Below are 27,769 nucleotides of genomic sequence, written 5' to 3'. Positions count from 1 at the left end.
TGCGATGTTTGACCGTGTCGTGACCTATTGTGATAAGGCAAAGCAAAGGGTAGCCAGAGTCCTGACTGGCCCCAGGCCAGGACCTTTGCCGGCACCTAACCCTGCACCTGCTGTTTTTGGCTGGAGGACAAGAGGAAAGTTACCCAGCAGAATGGGGCGGGGTTACTGGTCCCTATAAATTCAGTGACAAGAGGACAGCTTCTTTCTGTCCTTGTCTGTGTGGCTCTGATTCAATGTATTAAACTCTGTTCCAATAATTCTACACTTTTCCAGAGCATCTTTTTGAATGAATTGATTTTAATTGGATTGGCCAAATGTCGTCCATCAAGCCAGCCTGGCTAATCTCCATAGCAACCTCTGGGAATGCCTTGGTTTTCCCTCAGATGAGCCGGGGCTAGGGAGGTTTGGGCTTCTCTGCTTAGGCTGCTGCTGTGACCTGGCAATGAATAGATGGATGGAATACTTTGTGAAAATATATAATAAAGCCATAATCAGCTGCCTCTCCAGCCAGTTTGTCATCACAAGGATCAACTGGTTATGGACAAATCAAGTGTGTGATCATGTATGAGTTGTATAGTTTTAATGTTTTATTTGGGAACAGAATGGTGTGTATGTGTAAGTTTGGTGATGGAGTTTTTATTATGAATGAATGATGAATTTTTATGAATTATTATGTCTATTTTTTTATGTTTAAGCACAACAGATGGAAATTAGCCTTTGGCTATAATCTGGCATGTTTACATTCATGTAATTTGTTTTTACATTTATGTTCATTAGCATGCACTGTCCTAAATAAATAAATAAATAAATAAACTCTGTGATCATAGTCAGCTTCCAAATATTCTGCCTCTAAATGGAAGCTGGTTCATATTCTGCTTTCCAGGGACTTTAGACAGATAAATGACATCTAGAACGCCCCTGACAGCAGAGGGGAGATGTCCACCCATCAGTTCATGCCCTGAAACTCAAGACCAATTGGGTTATGCAGCAGGACAATGATCCGAAACACAGCAGCAAGCCCAACTCTGATTGGCTAAAAAATAAATAAATAAATAAACCAAAAAAAAAAACATGAAGCTTTTGGAGTGGCCGAGTTGAGATCAAGACTTAAATCAGACTGAGATGCTTTAAACAGGCTGCCCAAGTTAGAAACCCCAGCAGTGTGGCTGAATTACAGCAGTTCTGCAATGATGAGTGCTGATCCATCATAGTGTTCAGATTTTTTTTATTAAAGCCCTGATAACACCATAAATGTTACATTATGGTCAAACTATATTTTAAAACCACTTTTAATTAAACTATACCAACACATGAGCATATATGTAATTGAGAAGTGGATCACATTATATTGTACAGTGTTATTGTGTAACTCATCAGTATCAGTATTTGCTCACATTTATCTTAAATGTTCTCACCAGAAACTAATGTTGCATCATTTTGCCTCCAGTGAACAAAAGCACAGTCCTGACAGTAACAAATGAGACCTGAGTAAATGCAAACACTGACAAAGGGTGTGTCAGGGAAGAGGAAGGGACGTGACAAGAAAGACTAACGTCATCAAATCAAGACATTTATGACCATTTATGACAGGCTCAGTGTGCATCAACAGTTTATAAATATAATGAAATAAAAATACAGCAATGATTATGAGATAAGCTTTGAGATGCAGAGTCTTTATCATTTAATGTTTTCTTCTCACAGAAATGGACTAAAGGAAATTTAATGGCTTTTGGATTAAAAGTTAAGCTTTTTTAGTTTTTCTCTGTGACCCTTATGTTGCTCTAACTCGTGAATTTCTCATGTGTTGGATCAATAAAGTATCAATCTAATCTATCTTATGTATTTATATCTATCTAAGCTTTAATGGAGAGGAAAACTCTGCATAACAGGCATCATTCCAGATATTTTTGCTTTCACAGTATAAATCTGGTCACCTTCAGATGTGCCAGATAAAAAAATGTTCTGTTTCCAGACGTGTTTGTCTACGAGTGTCCTCATCATAAAAAATGTAAGTATTGAGTGTATGTTTACCTCCTTATTATCTTTAAACAACGAGTTGTTTAGTCTCTGCTACATGCCTTTGTTACTTTCTTCTTGGCTAGCAGATAGAACAGGGCCATGCATCAGATCATTCTTGTACCTGTTGTTTTTTCATATCCTTCTACCAAAGCTCACAACTTTAGTGCCGACACAAATACACAGTGTCACCTTTTGGTGTAGCATGGAAGTACATCAGTTCACCACAGTAAATCAAATCTTGCTGTTTTGTATGAGCCTAAATTGTCTTTTATATGTTGCAGCCAACAGCTGTATTATGTCAACCACGGGGTAACATCAGTGTTTGGAGTATTTGTGAGACTGTGGTATGAAAGCACTCATTTTAAATCATTCATTCCCTCGCCTGACCGAGATCTAAACCTGTTCAGATGATCAACATGAATCAAATGATTAAATCAAATGAACTTCAAAACTTTTAAAACTTCAGCACTGGATTATTGGCCCTTCTTCACCTCACGTCCTGACAGCCCCCACCACAGCTCTGAGGGAGAGACGTTGTCAGGCGGCTGAGAGGCACAAAGACAAAAAAAATCACAGTAAGTCTGGATGAATGTACTCTGCATCTCTGAAATATTATTATGCTGAAGGTATGACTCCTTTATGAAATCCTGCACACTATGCACTTGAACATATAAAAGTGACGATCACCTCTTTCATTGTATTTTGAGTGTTTTAATCAACCTTGTTACATCATTTATAGGAAGTGATGTAATGAGTTAATGGGGCTGAACGACCCACTGAACTGAATTTAGTGATCAAAGATGTTTGTTATGCTACTAAAACAGAAAGGTCAATTTTGACTGGGAACAAGTGGGATGAGGTTGCCCAGAATTGGACGGTTAAAAAAAACTGTAATGCCAGACAACATAACAGGGATGGAAATGTGTTTTTTAGTCTCAGGACAATAAGACGTTATAAATCACCTCCATCTTAGCCACGAGCTAAGCCACCCAGCTGACAAATGGAACTTCATATTTTATAAATAACCCTGCATTCTCTTGACTTGATGATCAGTGCAGTCCTTTAAGTGATGCCTGTGGAGCATATGTGACCAACAAACGTGACATCACTAACAGAAATATTCATTTATATTGTCAGTTTACTGCATCTAAGCTGAAGTAAAGAAATTAAATTGCAACAAATTATTAAGAAATGAAACTGTGCTCTGCTTTGTGACACTTCTGTCTGCAGATGTGTTAGCAACAGACCCAGCACCTACTGCCCCTCCCCTGGTCTGAGGTGGTGGGGGAGGATCTGTAAGGAAACCTGTGCAGCATAACTTTATTCTATCATCTCCAGAGAGTCCTTGTTTTTGTTGTAGACGATGTCATATGACTGATGGAGCTGTCTCCAAGTATTAGACTAATAGATAATTCTTTACCTTGAAGTCATTAAATCCTCTGAGGGGCAGAGTAAACTACAACCTAACAAACATCCCTCACTGAACTTTAAATCACGTTCAAATTCTTCATCAGTTTCTGATAAATTTGAGATGTTTACATTTATAACAGTCAGATTGTTCAATCTGATTTATGGACAATTTCTTCAGTCAATAATATTCATACGAAATTGGCTGCAGTTCAACTAGGGGGCGCTAATGAGACAGTCCTCAATGAATAGGATTTAATGGGGCCAAACCAATATTTTTCTGCAGCAGCAGCTGTGGTAACTGGAGGTGATGCTATCAGACTGCTCCACTGTGGAAATGCAACACTTACAAACATGTCACTAAATCCACAGCCCCATCCTCCATTTGTGGTCTGCAGCTCCACACAGCTCCACCTTTCTGGAAAACATCATGAGTCCCCAAATAAAACAGAAAATTCCTCTTTTCCCTCAGTTATGATTCAAATATCTAATTGCTCTCTTAATGCACAGCACACGAATCATGCAGCTAAGAGCAGCTAAGAATCATGGGTAGTGTAGTCACAGAGAGACGTGTCAATTATTTCAACTGAACATAAATCTGATCACAGATTTTTCTTTCAAACTGAACTCTTTGTAGAGCTGTGGGATCAAGATGTCTGTCAGGTCCTGTTTGCTAAATATGCATCAAAGGACCAGGTAACTGCAGGTGTCCTACACCTGCACCAAGGCAGCAGTCATTTTAAACAGCAGCACAAATATTTGAATCTGTTTTGGTTAAAGTGGTTCTTCCTCCTCCTGATACTCATCATGGTTCTCGTTCCTCTGCAGGTGAAAACAAAGCAGCCAAAGAAACCTTAAGTTCAACAATCACTTAACACTGTGTTTGTTATGAAAGAACAAACCAGTCAGTGGGTCCATAAACAGAATGTCGTCTCATCTTGTCATAAAAATATTTTTGCGTCTTAGATTCAGGAACTGACCTGCAAAAGTTCTTGTGTGGATTTCTGAAACATTCAACAGTTTGAGCTCATTTGCAGCAGAAAGATTTGAAATCAATAAAATAACTTTTCCTGGATCATCATTAATGTTGTGAAATGAATTTTGTTCGTTCTAAATGTCACATGATCTCCTATGATAGACCTCTAATGCATGTTTATTATAGGTCATTAGTTAACTTCCTGTTTTTTTGTTTTGTTTTGTTTTTTTTATTTAAAAGGGACAGTGCAGTTTAACATAGTTCAAGTGCAAGACATGAAACTGATGTACCGCACATAGGTTTATAGCTACTGCTAATTTTCAACAATTGTCCCTTGTTGGGCTTACAATCTAAATAGATACATTTGACAATAAAACATACATTTTCATAAAAACCAAATTACATCATAAATACAATTACAGTTAATAGACAATAATTTAAAATAAAATTAAAAACATTAGTTAAAATGACTACATCTTTGATTTCCCTTTAACCACACTTTTTGGATCATTTTGCAGAAAGTAAAGTAAGAAGTAAAATTCAAACATGTAATCTCTCTGTGATAGAAAATAAATCAGCTGATTGCTGAACAAAAGGTCATAAGACAGAGGGTCTTCTTTCCAAATGTTCAGCTTTCGCTTTCTGCAAATTCAAAACAAAACCCACCGCAATGTGCAGCTGTGTCCACCAGGGGGGGACATTAAGCTCTAACAGGTTTATAGAGAAAAACAAAATGTACTTAAAACAATACACGTAAGCTTCCCTTTACAACACATTTAAAATAATGAAACATAATTAAATCTAAAATATTAGTTTTCATTAAAATTGCTGATGCTCACTTTTAATTATGTCACCTCAAACAAATCATTTCTAAATTATTACTGTAGATTTTTTTTTTCTTTTAATGCATATTACACATTAACATCTGTGATTATCAGGTTTATATTACATCTCATTTTTCAGAAATATCAATATTTACACTGCATTTAGAGCCTCGCTTCAATAATAGCGGCAGTTTCCGTGGTTTCTAGTATTTTATCATGCATTTCTTTATGTACTGGGTTTTCTCTGCGTGTTTATGCCTTCAAACATTACAAAAGGCCTTAAATAATATTTGATTTGAGTTTTATCAGATATCCTAAACTAGTAAAATAATTCTGAATGTAAGGAATGAGTGGTTAAAGAAACGTGTTTGCACAGTTAAGTTTCGTGTGTCAGAATAAGCAGTGAGTCAGGCTCCAGAGTTCTTGCTGTTTGTGAAGAAACGAAAGTGAAAGTAAAGTTTAGTTTGAAGTGTGTTCAGCTGTCAGTGTCAGTGTGTGTGTGTCCGTGTGCGTGAGCGGACGGCAGGATGGAGGGATCCGAGTGTCCGCCTGTGACCGTGGAGGGGGACTGGACTCCGGCTCAGACCAAAGCCCTGAAGAACAAACTACAGATTTACTTCCAGAGCAAGAAGAAGTCGAGCGGAGGAGACTGCCGGGTGGAGGCGGAGGAAGGAGCCCCGAGGGCGGCCGTTTACTTCAGCTCACCGGAGGGTGAGAGTCTGCTTCATGATGTTTCAGATAGTAAAATAAATTATCTCATAATTAAAAACACAGACAGTCGGAGAGCTCAGAGACCTGCGAGTGTAATGATGGAACAAACAGGTCTGAGAGTTTCACTGTGACAGGACAGACTGCAGAGAAGGTTTGGCCACAAAGCTTTGAAGGATCTCAAAACTTCATATTTCTAACCTTTCAGCTCAGAGATGAAAGTTTCAGAGAGCAGCTGACTTACATCAGCTTTAAAACTCTTTCATTCTTCATATTTTCATATCTGTCCGGTTATTGAAGCTGGTTAATAAACACCCAGAGCCTCTGCGATGATTTCCCAGCATGCACTTCACCCTCCAGCGCCACTCCTTCCTGTTGTTGTTGAGGCGCAGCTCCTCCGGTTAATAAAGCACATCAGGACCTCTGATGTCTTCAGTGCAGAGCTCCTGCAGGGTTTTATTTCCATGCTTCATACGTGGAGCCTTCATCACTTTTAGAAACGTGTATTTAAAGGCGTGAAAATTATTCCACACCAAGAGTCTGTGTGGCTTTGATACTCAGCAGCTGTCACCAAAAACATGACAGGAAGCAGGTTTTTATTCACAGGAAGTGCACAGTGGATCCAAGAAAGGATTAGTTTCTTACTTTCTTACAAACACCTGATCATTAAGTGTGTGTGTGTGTGTGTGTGTTTGATGTGATTTCAGTGAGAGAGCGAGTCCTCGCGAGGAAGAATCATGAGATCATCCTGGACAGTAAAACCATCCAGTTGCGGCTGAGCTCAGAAGCAGTAAGTCCAGTTTTAGATGTTTCATGTGGTTTTTTTCCTCACTCAGAGTTTGATTGATTGATTGATCATACTTTATTCATCCCGAGGGAAATTGGGTTAAGCTCAGTTTCATGTTTGCTCCTGATGTCACGACTGTAAACAGCTCACTATCACTGCTCTGGGTTCAGCTCTTTGGACTAAGCACCTTTAGGTTTTTATGACTCCATAAACTCTCACTGAGCTCCTCCCTTTATACAAATATCATGATTAGTTCTTTAAAAACAGAAAACTCTGACGCTGTGACATTAGTCCTGGTCCTAAAGCTGTGATTCTGACCTGATCAGAGATCTGGAAACATCAGATACTGACTGTAAAATAATCCACGCAGGAGTTTTGTGGCTGCTGAGCTTCTTATCAGCTCAGGGCACAAACAGATTCAGAGCTCCAGATTTTAATTTCACAGGAAAATACAAGTTTAACACAAACGTCCTGCAGAAAAGGACGAGCCAGTTATTAAAGGAAGGTGAATATTTTCACTGGTTCTCTGATCCCATTCATTTTAGGGTTAATTTAGGGGCAAACATAGTTTCCCCTATTTTTGTATATGAAACTTCAGTTAACTGTTTGGCAGATTTTTATCCCATAAAGGGCAGAAGCATCGATAATCATGGAGTCACTGAGGTGGCTTCATGTTTGTGATGTAGTGAGTGATTTATTAAACAAACCTGGATTCTTGTTTCAGTGCTGATCAGTCCAAAGAGTCTTAATAACAGCACGGAGGAGGGATCAGCTGTCCTTAGAGAGGGTGAACTTCAGTCTGTGTGGCAGGTTTTAAAGGTGTTTTCTTCATGGGTGGAAATAAATTCCTGGCTGTGTGACGGCAGCAGGAGCGTGACTTTCACTTTCAGCTTCTCCTCCTCCTGTCGTTGCTGTTTGTGTGTTTTGCACGTGTGATCGGGTGTGGCTCCTATGAACTCCATTAATAACCAGCCTGGCTGACATGATGATGATACGTTTTCTTCACGTTTATAAAGCAGTGAAATCACAGCTTCACCTCTAAACCTCCCAGTTTACACTTCTCACATCCGTGACCCAGGAGGGCATGCGGGTCATCTACTAATTGGAAGGTTGATGGTTTGATCCCCGTCTGCTCCAGTCTGCATGCCAAATATCCTTGCCCAGGGTGTGTTACGTAAAGCAGTTTCACCCCGGTTCTTTTTATTCTTGGGCATCCAGAGACGGCACCGGACTCAGTAGTCATTTTCACAAAAACCTTTATTCATTTTCAGTTATGCATGCATCTTCTAGAAGAGGAGATGTGCAAGGCCGGTGTTCCTCTGCAGATCTTCACTTCTTTGTTTGTTAGAACCAGTTTTATAGAAGCGACCCCATCATAAAACCCCCATGGTGTGCTGCAAACCCTGTGATTGTGTATGTATGTGAGTGCACGTGAGTGACTGTATGCGTGTACCTGTGTGTATGTGTGAGTGCAACAGTTAAAGCATTGTGTGTGTGTCTCTGTGTATGTGACTTCCTGCCGGTCATAAAAGTAATCTCCTCACCCAAGCTACACCAAATTCCTCTACAAAACATACAAAACAGAGTTAACATATTACAAACACTGAAACCCCCACTCTGCATCCACTGGGCCATTGGCCTCTTATTGTCTTACATTTACAGATAAGCATGTGGAGAGTCTCCTGCAAACCTACTTCTAAGTAATGACAATTATGAGCTTTTATTAAATTCAGGTAAAAACATCAGCATCCCCCGACTGTAGCTTCCTGTCTCCTTTTATGACAGCAGACCCCCAGTGTCAATAAATTCCTCTCCCTCTACACAATTACACACACTCTCAGGCTACAGCTAAACCAAACTGAAACACAGACAAATCCTTCCCTATAGAGATTGACAGACCACGTGACTTTCGCGCATTGCATTGTGGGTACGAGTTGCAGCAAACTCAAAACACTGCATCAAGCGCTAGCATTTCCAGCACCGGTAATCGTTAATTCTGTGGTTTTAATCTGTACTTGCATTTTATTTGCCCCCAAAACAGTTATGTACAAAACGACGGAGAACACGGCAGGTCCGTACAAAGACAGACTTGATGAAAAGACCAAAAAAAAAGTACGAGGAAAAAATCAAAGGAGTGAAAGGGTGCATACACTCACAAAATGTTTGGATCCCTGCAACAAGCCCAGGTCCAGTTTACTTTGGTGATTTGGACTATTCCATTTCACAGCTGTTGTTACATTTTTTTCCTTTATCTCCTGTACAGGCAAACGCATCTATTTGTCGTTTCAGGTTGTAGTATTACACAACATTTTCAGATCTAATAGAAATAAAATAAATGTTTCTTAATTGATTCAATTTATTGTCTTTATTTATAACTGGCATTATTGTTTCATTCTATTATAGAATCTTACAGGAAAGACGCAAAATTGTATTCCATTATGCTTTATTAGCTGCTTTGGTGAAAAACAAATCAACAATGAAAAAAAAACAAACAAAAAAAACCATTACAAAACAACATACTGGAAAACAGTTATTCATCACTTGCTTGCTTCAATACAACCCTTGGGCACATATATGTGTGACCTTTCGTGGCTGTTTTGATATCGCTCTCTCTCTTAACCGATCAAATCTGGCTGTGGTAGCAGCTTTAAACTCGGTCTGACCCAGGTTGATAGAGGTGCCCAGTCTGGATCACATTTCTGCATTTTGTAGGCTGGTTTTCCTACAAAACACAACAAACATTAGCCCACAAAGCCACAGTGAACAAAGCAGCATAGCACAACGAATTCAATCCAAATCAATATAAGACTTATTTGTAAACTACATCATAATTGATATGATAATGATAAATTACGTAATAACTACAAGAGAAGACTGACCTTTGTGGAAATGCTTGGAGCAGACTAACATGTGAGCTGGAGTGTTCTGGGACGTTATATTTGGTCTTTGAATGGCTGCAATCCAGGCCATCCGTCAGCTCTTTGTTACTTCGGAAACATGGCTTGAACAATTTCTCTTCCACAACGTAATCCGATAAAAACCGATCTCTTTACCTGTCGGCTTCCCGTGGCTGTCATGCGACCGGCTATTGCAGTTAATAATACAACAGCTTCTTGCCATTTTTTGTGTTTCTTTTTATCGCTGTGTGACTGTTTTCATGTGAAAGCCTGCGTGTGCTAGTACCGCTTGCCACTCGTACCCACAATCCTTTGTGGTTTAACCCGGAATGACGTCACATTTTCAATCTCTATTCCTCTGATCTACTGCTGGACCCTCTCATCTAAGCAAATGTAACACATCATATTGTAATAATTGTTTTCTTGTACTCACAGGTGCTAACCTGAAGTAGTTCTCCATCAGACTGTGAGTGTCAGAGAGAAAGCACTGACAGAAGAAAGTATGAATGGATAAACAAGGTGTGCTGTATAAAGCACTGTTAGGGTTTGAGCACTAAAGTGTTATATAACAATCACTGTGGTGGGGTGTGGCTTGCGAGCTGCAGGGGAGGGGTGGAGCAGTGGGTTCAGGGTGTGGTGTCAGGGGAGTCTGACTCACACACCTGACCTCATCATCCAATCACATCTGACCTGTTAAAGATGTTGCTGGGACCTGAGGAGAGGGCTGTGTGTGCAGAAGCAGGGCAGCCGGAAAGTTAGAAAATAAAAGACATAAAAAGTGTAACGCTGGTGTTGTCGGGTCCTTCACTACCACAGTGTAACTAAATATGACTAAAATATGTTACACGGGACTATTTAAAGAAAATCACAGTTATGATGTAATGTACTTTCTTCTTTTCCTAAAATTACCTTCCTGGATTTTTGGAAAAACTTGAGGTGAAGGAAAGCCATCGTGGATTCTGACACTTGAGGAAAAGAGAAGCAGGATCTGCTGTGTTCAAAGTTTCCCACATTTAAACCAGAGAGTCTCAGATACAGATGCAGGTTTTAAAGGTGGACAGCCTGGTGAAAAACACGAGGCTGGGAATAAAAGAATAAAGTTTCACAGTCACACAGGTCAGATGGTCGTAGTCAGACATGTTTCTGTCAGACATGTGGAATTATAGAAGAATGAGGACCCAAATGCAGACACGGATGCAGGAGAATGTTTTGGACAGAAAGTGAGTCTCTGTTTACAGCTGATCAATACTGCAAACAGGTGGAACAGAAAAAACTAACGAAACCTACACCGAGGAAAGCTAATCATAAACATAACCTGAGGGATGAGGAACCGGGAAACACAGGGAAAGCTGACGGTGGTAACGCTGAGGCAACACAGGGAAGACATGCAGGGGTGACGCAGACGGACCAGGCACCAGCAAAGAACACACAATATATAAGCACAGAGGGAAAGAAGGAAACTGAACACAGGAGGGAGACACAGCTGAACCTAATTGACGTTTTGGATTCAGGAGACAGACACTATCTCTACTTTCAAGATTAGGCTTCAAACTTTCCTTTTTGCTAAAGCATATAGTTAGGGCTGGACCAGGTGACCCTGAATCCTCCCTTAGTTATGCTGCAATAGACGTGAGGCTGCCGGGATTCCCATGATGCATTGAGTTTTTCCTTCCAGTCACCTTTCTCACTCATTATGTGTTAATAGACCTCTCTGCATCGAATCATATCTGTTATTAATCTCTGTCTCTCTTCCACAGCATGTCTTTCATCCTGTTTTCCTTCTTTCACCCCAACCGGTCGCAGCAGATGGCCCCGCCCCTCCCTGAGCCTGGTTCTGCCGGAGGTTTCTTCCTGTTAAGAGGGAGTTTTTCCTTCCCACTGTCGCCAAAGTGCTTGCTCATAGGGGGTCATATGATTGTTGGGTTTTTCTCTGTATCTATGAAGCGCCTTGAGGCAACTTTTGTTGTGATTTGGTGCTATATAAATAAAATTGAATTCAATTGAATTGAATTCAATTGAATTGAACATAACAAGACAGGAAGGAAGCAAAACTGAATCCAGTGACAAAACAGGAAACACACCGACTGAACTCAAAATATGTAAACTTACCACAGAGACCATAGGAACCTGAAACGGGACAGGAGGGTACAGAGTAGATGATACAGAACACAGGGAAGCACAACAACATCTAAGAACTAGAACTCAGGAATTACTACTATGGAGCTAGAAATACTAGGACAGAAACCAAAACACTAACAATGACAACCATGAATAACAAATAATCAACAAACACAAATTAAACAGAAGCAAAGCACTGGGTCACTGACCCAGGACTGTGACAGTTTCTCAGCCGGTGATCCACCAATGCTGTCACTTCCTGCTGAAGAGACAAAAACACTCACGTTTCTTTTGTTGCTGCATCTCTCAGGTAAAATAATTTCACATCACAAAGTGTGTCGCACAAAGACAGCGACTTCATGACACAAACTTCAGGTCTGTGGAGACGTTTCTCCTCTTATCCAAGAAGCTTCTTCATTTCTAAATCAGCTGGTGGAGTGTCGCGGGTAAATAACCCCTAGTGGGGGCTGTCTCCAGTGGAGGTTATATGACTTACTATGGTCACCTGAACAAAGGTGTAAGTGTGGGGTTGAATTGCCTGGGCAGGGCTCTGAGACTGCAGGTGGCTGATAGCTGGAGTCCTGATCCAGCAGCTCCATCCACAGTGGGCACAGACAGCTCCTCTCTCAAACCTTCTTCTCAGTCCAAACACTGGCGTCTGAAGAAGCCCCTCTATGAGGGTGAAACATCTTTACAAGCCTAAAGAAGTCCAGTCCTACGCAGATGCTTGACAAAGACTTTTGATTCAACTTTTGATCACAAAGTTGACGTCATTCTCAGACGAACGATGAGGAGGACTGATCGATGTTCTGACTTTGTGAGCTGGTGCCAGCAGGAGGTCAAACATTTGATTTGCAGTGCTTTGGTTAACTTTGTGTTTATTTTGGTTAATGTTGTTCTTTTTTTTGACCAAAACTCTTTGAAATACTCATTAAACTGACTGCAGATCTATTTTTTTAGATTAAATCTTTTTTTTTGTTTGTTTCAGAGCCCAACAAGCAGCGACGATGTCTCAGGTAAATCCTCCTCTCAGCTTCTCTCCTCAGTTTTTATCATCACAGAGTTTATTTAGTTTTTTTTAGCTTCTTTGTGTAAAATGAGCTGCAGTGAGTGTTTGTGGTACTGAAGGGTGATTTTACTGGACTTTATTTAAGTTGAAGCACATTCATATCATAAAATGATCTGTCATGATGTCAGATACGTTTGTTAAACTTGTTCTGATTTGACTGATTATTCATCGTTTTTATGAAGAAAAGCAATGAGATCAACTTTAAATCAGTTTGATGTGTTCAAGCTTCATCTGAGCTTTTCTCTGAGCTCCTGTATTCTCTGTATTCATGTTTGCTGATAATTATTCTAAACTGGACAAACTGGATCCTCTTGATTCTCAGACTCATCGACAGACTCAAAGAAGCCTCAGGCTGAACCTGGAAGTGGAGCTGCTGCTGCCAACAAAGAGGGTAAAAACAAACTGATGGAACAAATGTTGTGACAGTAACTTATGAAAACTATATGCCACAGTGCCTCATCAAAGCTGGAGCTGGTTCAAATTGAATATTTCTGTATGTGACAGTTTGTTTTAATTCCACTAATAATTAATTCCACTGGATTCCTCTGCTGTTAAAAGCTGTGGTCACACATGCACTGAGTGAACTTAAGTATGAACTCAATGTCTGAGTGTGACAGTAAATGTATTAAAACCAGTGTAAAGTCCAGTTGTGAGCATGTGTGAAAAGAACAGCAGCATGTGTGGAGTAAATATGCTGTTTTTGCAGATATAATAGTCAGGATAGAGAAATGCATAGAGACAGGGGGGTGACTTTGTTATTAGATTATGTAGTGTCAGTGTTTATGAGGCTCTCAGGTCTTATTGATGAGTTCTTGTTCATGAAGATGTGGTCCTGATGGAGTGGATCCCCCTCTTCAGAGGTTTATTGGACACAGCAGTAAGGAGGTCAGCTCACTACTGCACACAGTGGACCTGCACTGTACTCATGCGGCTCACCTGGTTGTCACAGACTCTCAGTGTCGTAGGTTCACGCCTGTAGTTGTTGTGTGAAAGAGGTTTACTCAGCAGTGTGAATGACTCACAATTAAAATATTTTTATTAGAAATAAGTACTGAGCACTTACACGCTAGTGTTATGGAAACGGACACATTTCAGTCTTAAGTGAATAAACTCAGATCTGATTAGTCTCAAATTCTGTGACTCTATGAAGGAAAGTTTTAGGAAATAACAGCCTGGAATGAAGAATCATTTTCCTCCAACACTGATGGGCTGGTTCTGATTCATGTTTCTCTCAGACTCAGAGTTGTGTCAGAGCTGTGCAGTGGTTTTGGAAAATGCCACAGACAACATGTCCACAGACCTGCTCTCCATGCTGGTGGAGAACATCTCCGGGTTGGATGAGAACGGCTACAGCATGGAGAACATCTGGGAATCCAACAGCACCGTGGTCACATTCAAAAGCCCTGCAGGTAGGACACACCTGGACTTTTCCTCCCACACACTACACTGCAGGGCAGGCATCCCAGATCCCCTTTGTTAAAACATTTGATTCTGATTTTACATTTTAAAACTCTCTTCATGCAGCAGTCAGAGAAATTGTGCAGATTTGTCCATATTTACAGAAATTTTTAATAAAACTATAAGATAATAATTGAATAATTATTTTAATATATGATTTTACGGAACTTGAAATATAAAAAACTGTTATCTTAACCTCCTAGGAAACTGCCGTCCACATATGTGGACATCATATTTTGTGTTATTTAGACCAAAATACTCCATTTTGCTGTACAAGGGCCGGATATCCAGTTATGAGGACATTATACTGCTACTGTTCCATCGAAATTTTAAACAAATATCCTCATATGTGGCTCTCATTTTTCCTAGAAACAAAAATTAGGTTAAAAAAAAATCTGGTAATTCATTGTTTTTACATTCATCAGGTCCCAATCAGCCCAAATATCAAAGAGAAATTAAAAATGCCGTGGAAGAGGTCGGGTCTTAAGAGGTTAATGTAAGATGTCTACTGGTGAGGTTTCAGGCACATGTGGGTTACTTTTTTCCTCGGTATAACCTTTCACTCCACGTCTGAGCTCAGTGTTCACGTTGGATTCAACCCCAGATCTCATTTCCCATTTTTTGGGACGATCGTGGCTCAAGAGTTGGCAGTTTGTCTTGTAACTGGAAGGTTGCCGGTTCGAGCCTCGACTCTGACAGTCTCGGTCGTTGTGTCCTTGGGTAAGACACTTCACCCGTTGCCTACTGGTGGTGGTCAGAGGGCCCGGTGGCGCCAGTGTCCGGCAGCCTCGCCTCTGTCAGTGCGCCCCAGGGTGGCTGTGGCTACAATGTAGCTTGCCATCACCAGTGTGTGTGAATGGGTGAATGACTGGATATGTAAAAAGCGCTATACAAATACAGGCCATTTGCCATTTTGTAAATGTTGCTTTAAGATGTCTATGTTTTCAAACCATGTCTTTCAAATATCCTTACAAACATTGTAGAGCTGATATCAGTGGACAGCTCATCCTGGCTCAATCTTTGAGATTAAACGTTGATTTTAACCTTTTTAACAAGTTCTATTAGAAATAACACTAAAATAAATAAATCTGACATTTTATAGCCCAGCTCTGTCTCTCATTCTCTGATGAAACAGTTTCAGTCTGAAAGGATTAATCTGGATTATTTTGCAGATGTGGAGAGATTCCTCTCTGTAAGTCAGACCAGCACAAAGATGAAGAAGCATGGACTGACCGCTCGGCCTCTGGAGGCAGCAACGAACATCCGAGTAGAGAGTCTTCCTCCGACTGTGGTTCAAGGTACATGTGCTTCTAAAAACCATAGACTGTATATAGTCTAACTTCAATAATTACTTCCTCCAAACCATCAACGTGTCTTTTAGACCCCATTCCTACAAAACTGCTCAAAGAAGTCCTGCCATTAATTAATGCTTCAATCTTAAATATGATCAACCTATCTCTAATAATGGGCTATGTACCACAGGCCTTCAAGGTGGCTGTAGTTAAACCTTTACTTAAAAAGCATCTCTAGACCCAGCTGTCTTAGCTAATTATAGGCCAATCTCCAACCTTCCTTTCATATCAAACATCCTTGAAAGAGTAGTTGTCAAACAGCTAACAGATCATCTGCAGAGGAATGGCTTATTTGAAGAGTTTCAGTCAGGTTTCAGAGCTCATCACAGCACAGAAACAGCTTTAGTGAAGGTTACAAATGATCTTCTTATGGCCTCTGACAGTGGACTCATCTCTGTGCTTGTCCTGCTAGACCTCAGTGCTGCGTTCGATACTGTCGACCATAATATCCTATTAGAGCGATTAGAACATGCTGTAGGTATTACAGGTACTGCACTGCAGTGGTTTGTATCATATCTATCTAATAGACTCCAATTTGTACAAGTAAATGGAGAGTCCTCTTCACACACTAAGGTCAATTATGGTGTTCCACAGGGTTCAGTGCTAGGACCAATTCTGTTTACATTATACATGCTTCCCTTAGGCGTGCCATCTGCTATGCAGATGACACGCAGCTCTATCTATCCATGAAGCCAGGTAACACACACCAATTAGTTACACTGTTTGAATTCAGATCAAACTGAGGGTTATTGTACTCAGCCCTGAAAATCTTCAATCAGCAAGAGTCCTGACAGGGACTAGATTCATGTGAGGTTGCTGATTGTGTGTATTTGTGCGTATTTTAAAGCTTTGTTGCATATTTGTTGATGATTCCTTTTCTCCTGGTTTTCTTTTTTTGTTGTTACCATTTCACATTATCCGGGTTTTAAATTTTTTTCCCCCTTTTAAACCATAGAGATCTGTTTTTTCCTCTCTTGTGAGGTTCAACACATATTACAGTGTGTTTTCAATAAATACGATGAATTATTAATTAATTAAACAGTTTTGGCAAGAAATCCTGAGACATGCTAGGATCTATAATTAATTAATTAATTAATTATAGATCTTGCCAAAAATTGTTTTAGAAAAACACCTACAGAAAGAAAAAAGATTCTCACACACAGTAGATTCTATATTATTACAGTTTTTTGTGATGTTTTGGAAAAGTTATATATGTCAGTTTGAGCTGACTTTTATTTATGGCATAAATATGTATTTTAAAATAATCTATATGGCTAAATGTTACAGAATAAACAAAAGAGTTATCTTATGTTATTTACAATGAATGCTGGATGTCCTGAGGGGGTTCTGCTGCTCCTGAGCACGTTCATAATGACACGAACCTCACGTTATTGTCAAATGTCATGGAGACCAACCTTTAGAAATTTAATTTGTCCTTTAAACAGCTGTAAAATTGTGTATTTCTGTCTTATTTCTAGACATGCTGGAGCTGTATTTTGAGAAGACCTGGACTCTGCCGGCCAAAATTGTCATGATGCCAACTGAACAGGCTGCCATCATCACTTTCAGCGACCCTAAAGGTTTATTTATTTTATTTAGGATCTAAATAGCTATAAGAGGTTCAGACATATGTGGACACTGGTATGTCATCCATGGTAGTGTAACATGATTGGGAAATCATGGTCATTGATCAACTGCTTTAGCAATTTATAATTCTTTGATTTCTTTTTTTTATAAAGTTTTTTTTTAACCCACAGCAGGGATTTGCTCCCATTAATCAATCAGATCAAGTTTATTTTAGAGGTTGACTCAGGTTAAGTTGAGACCTTTGTCCAGAAAAGTTCAAGATACAGTTATTCCACATCTTTTAATTTTCTCCCCAAATTTGGAAACTACTGCCTAAAATTTCAGAATATAATAATAATAATAGTAATAATGGATTGCATTTATATAGCGCTTTTCGGGACTCCTCAAAGCGCTTTACAATGCCACTATTCATTCACGCTTACATTCATACACCGGTGAAGGCAAGCTACAGTTGTAGCCACAGCTGCCCTGGGGCAGACTGACAGAGGCGAGGCTGCCATATCGCGCCATCGGCCCCTCTGGCCAACACCAGTAGGCGGTAGGGTAAAGTGTCTTGCCCAAGGACACAACAACCGAGACTGTCCGAGCCGGGGCTCAAACCGGCAACCTTCCGGTTACAGGACGAACTGCCCCGAACAGCCACGATCGGGGCTATAATATTAATATACAATATTTCCCTTTCCTGGAACTAAACAGCTGTGACCAGTTATAGCAAAGTGATCCTCATACTTTTGGTTTTATAATCAAGTCCCAGACAGGAATTGTGTTTCAGTAGCTGGAGTAAAAGAACACTTTGTCCAATGTTTTAAACGTGAACCTAAAGTTTAAATGAAAAAAAAAAATGAATAAATTGATGAATAATTGATTCATACTCAAAATCTCCACACGGGGACCTATATATAGATACATGTATATATAACTAAAACAGTTAGCTAACAATAAGTAATAAATTGCAAACTCATAGCTGTCCAGTTCTAATTTGAAATATGTTCAACTGAAATAATTTGAATATGAAAAGAGTTGTAGAAGAATGTTTTATGTCTGTGGGGCTATGTCAAATAAAAAAAAGGTTCAGAACTGCTTGTCACTTGGATAAAACTTTATAGAAACATTAAAAAAAAAAACCAAAAAACCTGTAACACCACTTATCTAACCTTTGCTTCTCTGCTCCTTGTTTGCTGCAGTTGTGGAAAAGATTTGTGTAAAGAAAGACCTCGAGATGAAATCTATCACAGTGAAAGTGTATCCATACTATGAGTCACTGGGAACCGCCTTGTACGGCAAAGAACGACCAACATGGAAGATGCCCGAGCCCTTCACAGAGCCTGTTCACCACGTTATCTGGAAATTCCTTGTGGAGAAGAAACTATCAGAACACATCAATGATCAGATGCGTCCACATTTCTGCAGAGTGGATTTGAATGGCCCTGATGTGAAACTCAGCCCTGTGCCGGAGTTTTTGAGGCAGCAAGCTCTGACTGCAGAACATGTAGATAACTGGATGAATAAGGCCCAACATGCCTTCCGTCGCCTGATGTCTCAGTACACGGCATTCGAATGTCACGTAAATGCACCGGGATGGACAGCTGCAGAGAAAGATGTCCGTTCAGTTGTGAAGGAAGATGCCATCCTGGTGCTGGATGCATCCAAAGGGGTTCTGACTGTTGCTGGCCGAGCTGATGATATAAAACGAATCAGGGCTCCTGTGGAGAACATTCTTCTGAAAGCCATGAGTCACATTGAACGGCAGACAAACAGCATCTCTGAGGAAATGATTTTGTCCCCTGCATGGTTCTACATCCTGAAGCAGGAAGGGCTCCAGAAAGCTGCTCTGGATATTTCTCCTGAGATGAAACTCTCTTATGATGAAGGCACCCAGAAGTTAACCATTACAGGACTCCCTGCAGAGGTCTTCAAGACTAAGTCATGGATCTTGGAGAGGAATGTGAATATGAGTAAGAAACATCAGAATGTGTCCCCATGTCTTCTAGACTTTCTCAAAACATTGGATCCCATGGACTTGTCCCAGGATCTGTTCACATCTCAAGGCATCAGTGCAATCTACACCATCGAAAGCAAAGGGCTTCTCCTGTTTGGGAGTTCTGACAGAATCCTTGCTGATGCAGAAAGTAAGATGAAGGCTGCTTTTGCTCATCAGATTGTAAATGTGGAAGATCAGGAAGTTCTAAAACTCGATACCTGGGCAGACCTGAAACAAAACCTGCTAGATACCTACAACTTATCGAAGAAAAAAACTGTGGCCATTGAGATGCATCCAGAGAGAAAAATAACAGTGGCTGGTTTTGTGAATCCAGTGAAAGAGGTCAGCCACAGTCTGAGGGTATTTATTGAGAACTACTCACGAGTTCAAGAAACCCTTCGTGTCCAATCCTGTGCTGCTGTTCAGTTTATTGAAAGAAAAAGAACAGAGGAATGGTCCAGTATTGCCAAAAATAATGATGTTTCAGTAAATTTTGATGTAGAGAGGCCAAGAATCAGCATTGCAGGAGCTCGTCTTCATGTCCAGAAAGCCAAATCCTGCTTTATGGAACTGGCCAGCGCTCTCTTCACTGACACCTTAACTGTGGACAAGCCAGGAGCAAAGAAATATTTCCAAACCCAAGGAAGCATTTTCCTGTCTACAATAATGAATGAGTTAAGATGTGTGATTCTCCTTCGTCCAGAGATTGAAGATGATGAAGAAGAAGAAGCTGAGAATTATGGAGGAGAAACTACCCTTTGTTATTGTAAAGTGCAGACCAACAGTGGAGTTCTGATTTCTGTCAGTAAGGTGGACATCTGCAGCTTTGGTGTGGACGCTGTGGTCAATGCAGCTAATGAGGACTTAGACCACATTGGTGGCCTGGCTTTGGCACTGCTAAGGGCTGCAGGACCACAGCTGCAGAGAGAAAGCAGCGACTATGTCGCTAAAAATGGACGTCTACGTCCAGGTGACGCCATCATAACAGACGCCTACAACCTGCCTTGCAAACATGTTGTCCATGCAGTTGGTCCACGATTCTCTGACTTTGACAGGAAGACAGCAGTGTCACGCCTGAAGACTGCAGTTAGAGAAAGTATGAGACAAGCAGAGATGGCCAACTGCTCCAGCATTGCACTGCCAGCGATCAGCTCGGGCATCTTTGGTTTCCCTGTTGACCTCTGTGCTGAGGCCATAGCCCAGGCAGTTCGGGAGTACTGTGAAGGCCCACAAGGTCTGAGATCATTAACTGAGATTCACCTGGTGGACAACAACGATAAGACCGTCAGAGTCATGGCTACAGCTGTGAGCAAGGAGTTCTCAGACCTCAGACCTACCATGACCATCTCACAGCAAGCAGGCGGGAAACGAACAGGAGCTTCAGGGTAATGTTAAAGTTTTTTAATAATGAACTTTTACTGCGTGCAACTCAACACTGGTTATATGCAATAAAATCCAAAAATAAAATAGACGTGTTTCTGTGTTTCAGCAACATCTAGTGTAATATTTAAACTTCTGATGAAATCTCACAAGCTTTATTTTGATACCAAGATTGTTTACACAGAGTTTGTGCTTGCAAAGAAACTTACATGCAGCATGTAAGTTGAATGTCAGCTATTTTATTAAAACAAAGTAAACTTAAACATTTTAAAATTGATTCTCAGTGGATATCACCGAGGTCGAGGCAAACGAGGTCAGAGCCAGTCACGTGGTGCCAGTTGGTCTGAAACAGAAGGAAGAGGAGGAAGAGGTGAATCTTGGGGAAATCATCAGGGTAACAGGGGAAGCCAAAGTCCCAAGCAACACACCAGCCATGGAGAGCACGGAGGGTAAGGTTCCTCATCTTCTTTTCTTTGTTTCTATAAATCTCTGCCATAGTGTGATGTCATCAGTTCTGTTATCTGATTGGGTATAGGTTGGAGCAGATGACAGCTGAGGGGCTAAAGATCATTCTGTGCAAGGGAAACATTCAGGACCAGACTGTGAGTACCTGTGGTGCTGTTTGGATCACGACTGAGAGGATTCTGTAAACTGCTGGCTGGTTTAGAACTAATTCTAACATTAGAATATAGAATTAGATCCAGTGATGGGAATAACGGCGTTACAAGTAACGCCGTTACTTTTTTCAGTAACGAGTAATCTAACTAATTACTATTCCTATCGTTACAACGCCGTTACCGTTACTAACAAGGAAACGCGGTCCGTTACTATTTTTCAACAAACAGACGGTTGAAGCTGTGTTCAGCTTACCGCATCTTATATCAGCTGCAGGAAGTAGCTGTAAGTAATCTGGACGCTACAGCTTTAAGCAGCTGCGCGCTCCCGCGGACGGTAATCATGATCACTGTCCAGCACAACACCTGGAGCTCAGGGGGCAAAACAATCGCATGAGTGCTGCTGTTTGACTGAGGAAGAATAAAGTAGTCATGGTAAGTCAATCACATGACCACTTAAAGAAGCAACAAGGTGACATATACCAGTTTATAATTGTGTTGATAGGCCACGTAAAACCAGAGTCATGATCAACAAGATATACGCGGCGGTGTTGTCTTGTGTAGTTAATGTGTTGTCTTGTGTAGTTAGTGTGTAGTGTTGTGGATAGTTTTGTGTTGTGTGTCAGAACAATGAGGCGACTGCTGTCTCCAGGTAGAAACAGCAGTGATACACCTGCTGCTGTCAGACCTGCAGGTATCAGGCTGTGATGTTCTCCTTTAGAGTGGACAGAAATTATTTTTTTGGAGTGGCACAAATAATTTGTGGCATCTTATTGAAGAACAGCTGATTGTTCTGTAAATAGTTTGAAATGGTTATTTTAAAAAAGGGTAAAAGGTAAATGGATGCAAATAACTTTGTTGTTTGCAAAACTTGTGGAAAGGATTTTAAAATTGACAATTAATATTTGCATTTGAAGTTATGAAATATGATTCATTAAACATGTTTATGGTTGTTACAGTAAAATAACTTTTTCTACTCTGATTTTATGGTTTTTGTCTGATTTTAGATCAATTGTGTTAACACAGTATGTCAAAATGAAAACATGACTGTAAATTCAGACACGTGAGGTTGTGCTGAAAAGGATGATACCAAACAAGGCAAAGTAAATAGTTTTTAAAGGTGAAATGTGGAGGAAACATCAAAAGTAGTAAAAAATGGCCAATTATACCCTGGAGCCCAGAGGGTTAAACGTTTTGTTTGTTTTTTTAAAGTAACGCAATAGTTACTTTTCCAAGTAATTAATTACTTTTAGAATATTGTAACTCAGTTACTAACTCAGTTACCTTTTTGAAGAAGTAACTAGTAACTATAATTGAATTACTTTTTCAAAGTAACTTGCCCAACACTGATTAGATCACATACACATATAAACCAGGATTAAAGGTTAATTCTAGATTATTACAATTTGTTGATCGCTGTCTGTCATCTCAGTTTAACAGTCTCTGGTTCCCAACGCCAACATCTCCACTGAGCTAAAAAAAACAAACCTGACCTGATGAGCAGAAGTGCAATGTAGACATTTCAGTCTGCTTATACTTAGCACTGCTAACAGGTCAGTTTTAAATCAGGTCCAAACCGCACCCATTAATGGGCGTCATGGTCCTGGGTCGGTGACCCAGGGTTTTGTGTTGTTATTAATCTTTGATTTCATCATGATTTATCATTACTAGTCTCTTGGTTTCTGTTGTGTATTCTAGCTCCGTAAGTTCTTTAGTATTTCCAGATTTCTAGTCTTTAGGTTTTGCTTACGTGCCTCCCCTGTGTTCCTTGTTATGTTTACTCTTTGCCTTCCTGTCCCACATTTCAGGTCTCAATGTTCTCTGTCTTCCTTGTCATCCTTGCCTCTGCGTTCGTGTATTTCCTGTTTTACTTTGAAAGTCTGTGTCCTATGTCAGTGTATTTTGCTTTGCTTCTTTTGTCTCCTTTTGTCAGATTAGCCCCAGCTGTGCTTCCCTCCTGTTTCCATTCCCTCGTTACTCCCTGGTGTATTTAAGCCCTGTGTTTTCCTCTGTGCGTTGTTGCATCGTGTCCTTACAATGCTGGGTGTTGTCTCTATGCTCCTGAGTCCCATTGTTACTTCCTGTCAGTTCCAAGTACCTTTGTTTCTATTTTCCTCGACTCACATGTTCTGAGTCTTAGTGTCCTAGCTTCTAGTTTTTGTTCTTGTTTTTAGTGTTTGAGTATTTTTTAGCAAATAAAGCTGCCGCTTTGAGTTTACCTTTTGTGTTCGAGTCCTCAGTTTGGGTCCTCATCCTGTCTGCCACACAGCATAACCACGACAGTTTACATCACAAAAGACATTAAAATACCAAATCTAAAACCCGTTAACCAGAATACAATTTGCAGTAATTTGCATGTTTAAGATTTAAGTTAAAACAAAAAGTATAGTTATAACAGTCTGTGTTACACTGTTTGTACCATACATCTGTGAAGAATTTTTATCATTTAATGTGAAATATCAAAGGGTAAACTTTTATTGTGGGGCTGAATATTTGGTTCAAGGTTGTTTTTGCTGTTTTAGCTTTTTTTTTTTTTTTTTTACAAAAATCTCATTTGACCAGCCTGAGCAGACGCCTGCTTTACTGTAAGCAGTTTGGTATCATCTCCTTGTAGATTTAAACACTCTGCAGACATTTAGTGCCTCGGCCATTTTGTTTTAAAAATGAAAATCATAAAATGTTTTTGTATTTTTGCGTGAACCGTTGATCGTTAAAGCATAAACTTTGTGCCTTTTGCTTTTGTTCCACAGACTGACGTCATCGTCAACACCATCTCAGAGGACATGAAACTGAACCAGGGAGCTGTGTCCAAAGCCATCCTATCAGCAGCTGGAGGGAGCCTGCAGGACGCCATCTACTCTGAAGTCAGAGGGAACACACTGCGACACGGGGAGGTCGTCGTCACTGACGGCTACAACCTCACATGTCACAAAGTCTTTCATGCTGTTTGTCCATTCTGGGATAACGGAGGCGGCCAGGCAGAGGAGGTGAGGCCTCTTATTTAAAGGTTAGACACCTAACGTGAGTCCAGCGACGGCTGAATCTGTAGGAATTCATGTGGATGATTTAACCTCATTTAAACAAAGAAAAGTCAAAGAAAACTCTGAACTGTAAGGCTCACTTACATGTTTCAGAAGAAATGTTTCTTTTTAATTGAATAATAAAAAGATAAACCTGGGACCTTTTTGGACAAATAATAAATATCGGGCCCCGCCCTGGAGCCAGGCCCGGGGAGGGTGCCCGAGGGCGAGCGTCTGGTGGCCGGGCCTTAGTCCATGGGGCCCGGCCGGGCACAGCCCGAAGAGGAGACATGGGCCCATCCTCCCGCAGGCCCACCACCCGCAGGAGGCGCCATAGGGGTCGGGTGCATTGTGTGTACCCGACCCCCTATGGTTCGGGCATCTGACAAGGATGCCTCCTGGGCGCCTCCTGGGTGAGGTGTTCCGGGCATGTCCCACCGGGAGGAGGCCCCGGGGCAGACCCAGGACACGCTGGAGAGATTATATCTCTCGGCTGGCCTGGGAACGCCTTGGTGTTCCCCCGGATAAGCTGGAGGAGGTGGCTGGGGAGAGGGAGGTCTGGGCTTCTCTGCTTAGGCTGCTGCCCCCACGACCCGGCCTCGGATAAAGCGGATGAAGATGGATGGATGGATGGATAATAAATATCGAGACAGAAAACAGTCACAGTACTTCAGACAGAATACAGACAAGCTGAACGGCAGATAGTTACAGGAGAGAGTGGTCATCTATATGAAGGCCTCAGATCACCGCTGTCTGATACCATTTGTGTGGTAATACAGCATATTAAGCTTGTTATGATATCACTGAAGTCCAGCCTCACTTTATGTCTTATCTCTGTTTGTCAGGAGTTAACATCCATCATCAGATACTGTCTGGTGGAGGCTGAGAAACGTCAGATGGCATCGTTGTCCTTTCCAGCCATCGGGACAGGAAACCTGAGCTTCCCCAGAGCCCTGGTGTCCAAACTCCTGCTGAGGGAGATCCGCTCGTACAGCAGCAGCAGAAACCCTCGCTGTCTGAGAGAGGTGGTCATCGTCGTTCACCCCAGTGACAGCCAAACCGTGGATGTGAGTTTGTGACTCTCTGATAGGAGCTGTTTAAGTGCTTATCATGTTCTGACAGTGAGCACTAGAGACAAAAAAAAAAACCCCAAAATTGCAAAATTCTCTTTTGCTGCAAGAAATACTCCACTTCACTCCGTGTTCAAATGGACTTACAGAGCTAATCATAGGGCTGAGAGGGAAAATGGTGAGCCTGTAAATTAAAGCAAAAATACACTGCAGTGCAAATAAGTTGTCATTGTCATTGTGTGGCTTTATTTTGAACATGTTAAAATAATTCAACAACAAAAGAAAAAACACAACCAATCAAAACAAAGCACAAGGAAAACAGAATAATCCTAATAAATAACATGTTCAAAAAGGAGTAGGAAGAAGCATACACTTCTTCTATTTGTACTAATAATCATCACTAAATACTAATAATAATCTTTTTAATGTTGTACAAATACAGGGATGTTATAAATGTGATTCTTCCATGAAGTTGTTTCCCACATTTGTTTTAGGAGAGTTTTCAGAATTTTGTCAGGAAGTAGGTTCTTTTTTGTTTTATACATAATTTGTGGTGAAAATGAACCAGATCAGTGAATTTTAGTGTTTTTGATTTTAAGAATAGGGTATTTGTATAATCTCTGTGACCAGTATCCAGTAGAGTGAGTTGCATTAATAACAGATGACAGGTGATGCTTTGCTTTATGTCCAGAAAAAAAAAAACAACAACAACAAAGTTTGGATCAGAAAGTTTAGTATTCATTTAACACCAGCACGAAATAAAATAAATGTTTTATCCAAATTGTTAATTTAATCATTTTGTGTTAACACATAAACAATATACACCCAGGTTGTATTTCAGGCTACACAGTTTGTTTCTAAAGGTAGTGACATTAGTTGAATTTGATGTGTTAGCTCCTTTTTTTCTTTTTTACATGGTCAACACTGTTTCATTCTGCTTTAGCAAAAACTAGGCAGTGCAAAAATAACAAAAAAATAAAAACTAGACATAGATTGATACGAAATAGTCTTATAAATATTCCTTGTCAGTGTTTCTCCAGGGAGTTCACTGGTCAGGGTGCTCCAAGGAACATGCAGCATGAAGCACGTGATTTTAGTGAGTTTCCAGGCGAGTTACCAGCTCATCAATCCACCAGCCAATCAAAACACTCCTCAGGTAAGAGCCTTCAGCAGTACTAAGAGAGCACAAAACAACTCCAGCAGAAGCCTTCTTTCATACACGATTTACCGAGTATTTAGGCTTAGAGCACTGAATTTAACTGATTTAAAGTTCATCCAGAACAAACTGACGATAGTCACTGTTTTATAAAGGTCTAACAGCCCTGATGTGACTGTTGGTGATACAGAACTGTTCAAAAGCCTTTCTTTAGATTCGCTTCCAAAGAGTCTTTGTGGTAATTTTTAAAGTGGTCACATTTTCAGTCTAGTCCTTGAACCTCATCATTTTCTTCTTTTTGCCCTATAAATTATTCAGGCATACAAAAGGCACCTAAGGTACGAACCAGTGTTGTCTAGACATAACTTGGCACAGAAGCAGTCTTAATAGGTCATCTATCCACAATAGATAAAAGAGAAAAGGCTGAGATATGCGTGTGTGTGTGTGTGTGTGTGTGTGTGTGTGTGTGTGTGTGTGTGTGTGTGTGTGTGTGTGTGTGTGTGTGTGTCATAGCCTCCTTCGGTCCAGTCTTGTCCACCTCCCTCGGTGTGTACCAGATGCAGATGGGTCAGCTGACCCTTGAGGTGTCATCTGGTGACATCACCAAAGAGACGAGTGATGTCATTGTCAACTCCTCGAATAAAACCTTTAACCTTAAAGCAGGTCAGTGTTTGTTTTTCAGTGCTGATGCTAAAAAAACAGAGATATCCACGTTTGTTATATGTATCAGTATATTTATCTCTACAGCTGAGTAAGCACAGCTGTATGTATGTATTTTTTGTGGTCTGGATTTAATTCTGTGACAGTGTAACATTTGACTAACAGGACCTCTTATTGTTCCTCAGGAGTCTCCAGGGCGATCTTGGAAGGCGCTGGGAGAACAGTCGAGCTGGAGTGTGTTCAGATTGGTGTGTACATGGAACGACACTACTCCCTCAGTACCTCTGTGCTTCAAATTCATACAGCTGAGCAGTTCTAACTGATAATGTGTTGATATTTATTTTCACAGAGGGACAGACTCGATCTCCTCACAACCCTAAATTCATTAAATGATTTATTTTAATATTTCGTATAGCCCCAAGTTTTTAGCGAAGCCTGGGTCTTTTCCACTGTTTTCACTTTCATCACAAAATACGATTTGATATTTAAAGCAGTAAAAAATTGTGTTTTAATTTTTTCCCTTGATACGGCTGCAGTTATTGCTGCATGGAGAAGGGATTAGCTTTAAGAGCGCACACTAGATAAGTGAGACAATTTTCTACTTATGCCAATCATTTGTAATGCTAGACAAAGATGTGATAAAAACATGCAGTGTATATTACTAAGCTCTAAGCTCTAAGTTCAGT

At 40.5% G+C, this 27,769-nt stretch overlaps 1 protein-coding gene across 2 annotated transcripts in view; it reads left to right on the top strand.

Moving 5' to 3' along the window:
* Positions 1-5,677: 5,677 nt before the first annotated feature.
* LOC116324244 (protein mono-ADP-ribosyltransferase PARP14-like) overlaps positions 5,678-27,769 on the top strand; it is a 34,741-nt gene continuing 12,649 nt past the window's right edge. Inside the window, exons 1-15 of one of the 2 annotated variants that reach the window (XM_039620580.1) lie at positions 5,678-5,937; positions 6,642-6,724; positions 12,725-12,752; positions 13,128-13,196; positions 14,041-14,214; positions 15,436-15,561; positions 17,094-17,195; positions 18,387-20,568; positions 20,848-21,012; positions 21,099-21,165; positions 23,928-24,164; positions 25,043-25,264; positions 26,297-26,423; positions 26,937-27,086; positions 27,269-27,331. In XM_039620580.1, the coding sequence (XP_039476514.1) occupies positions 5,754-5,937; positions 6,642-6,724; positions 12,725-12,752; positions 13,128-13,196; positions 14,041-14,214; positions 15,436-15,561; positions 17,094-17,195; positions 18,387-20,568; positions 20,848-21,012; positions 21,099-21,165; positions 23,928-24,164; positions 25,043-25,264; positions 26,297-26,423; positions 26,937-27,086; positions 27,269-27,331 (3,979 nt within the window). In that variant the 5' untranslated portion in view covers positions 5,678-5,753. The remainder of the gene's footprint in view (positions 5,938-6,641; positions 6,725-12,724; positions 12,753-13,127; positions 13,197-14,040; positions 14,215-15,435; positions 15,562-17,093; positions 17,196-18,386; positions 20,569-20,847; positions 21,013-21,098; positions 21,166-23,927; positions 24,165-25,042; positions 25,265-26,296; positions 26,424-26,936; positions 27,087-27,268; positions 27,332-27,769) is intronic. The other variant, XM_031744811.2, reaches the window with a different exon arrangement.

The sequence above is a fragment of the Oreochromis aureus genome, linkage group 12 (genome assembly GCF_013358895.1).
Source record: "Oreochromis aureus strain Israel breed Guangdong linkage group 12, ZZ_aureus, whole genome shotgun sequence".
In the NCBI taxonomy this organism is placed as follows: domain Eukaryota; kingdom Metazoa; phylum Chordata; class Actinopteri; order Cichliformes; family Cichlidae; genus Oreochromis; species Oreochromis aureus.
The sequence above is the reverse complement of the archived record's forward strand: the minus strand, read 5'-3'. Positions and strand labels throughout refer to the sequence as shown.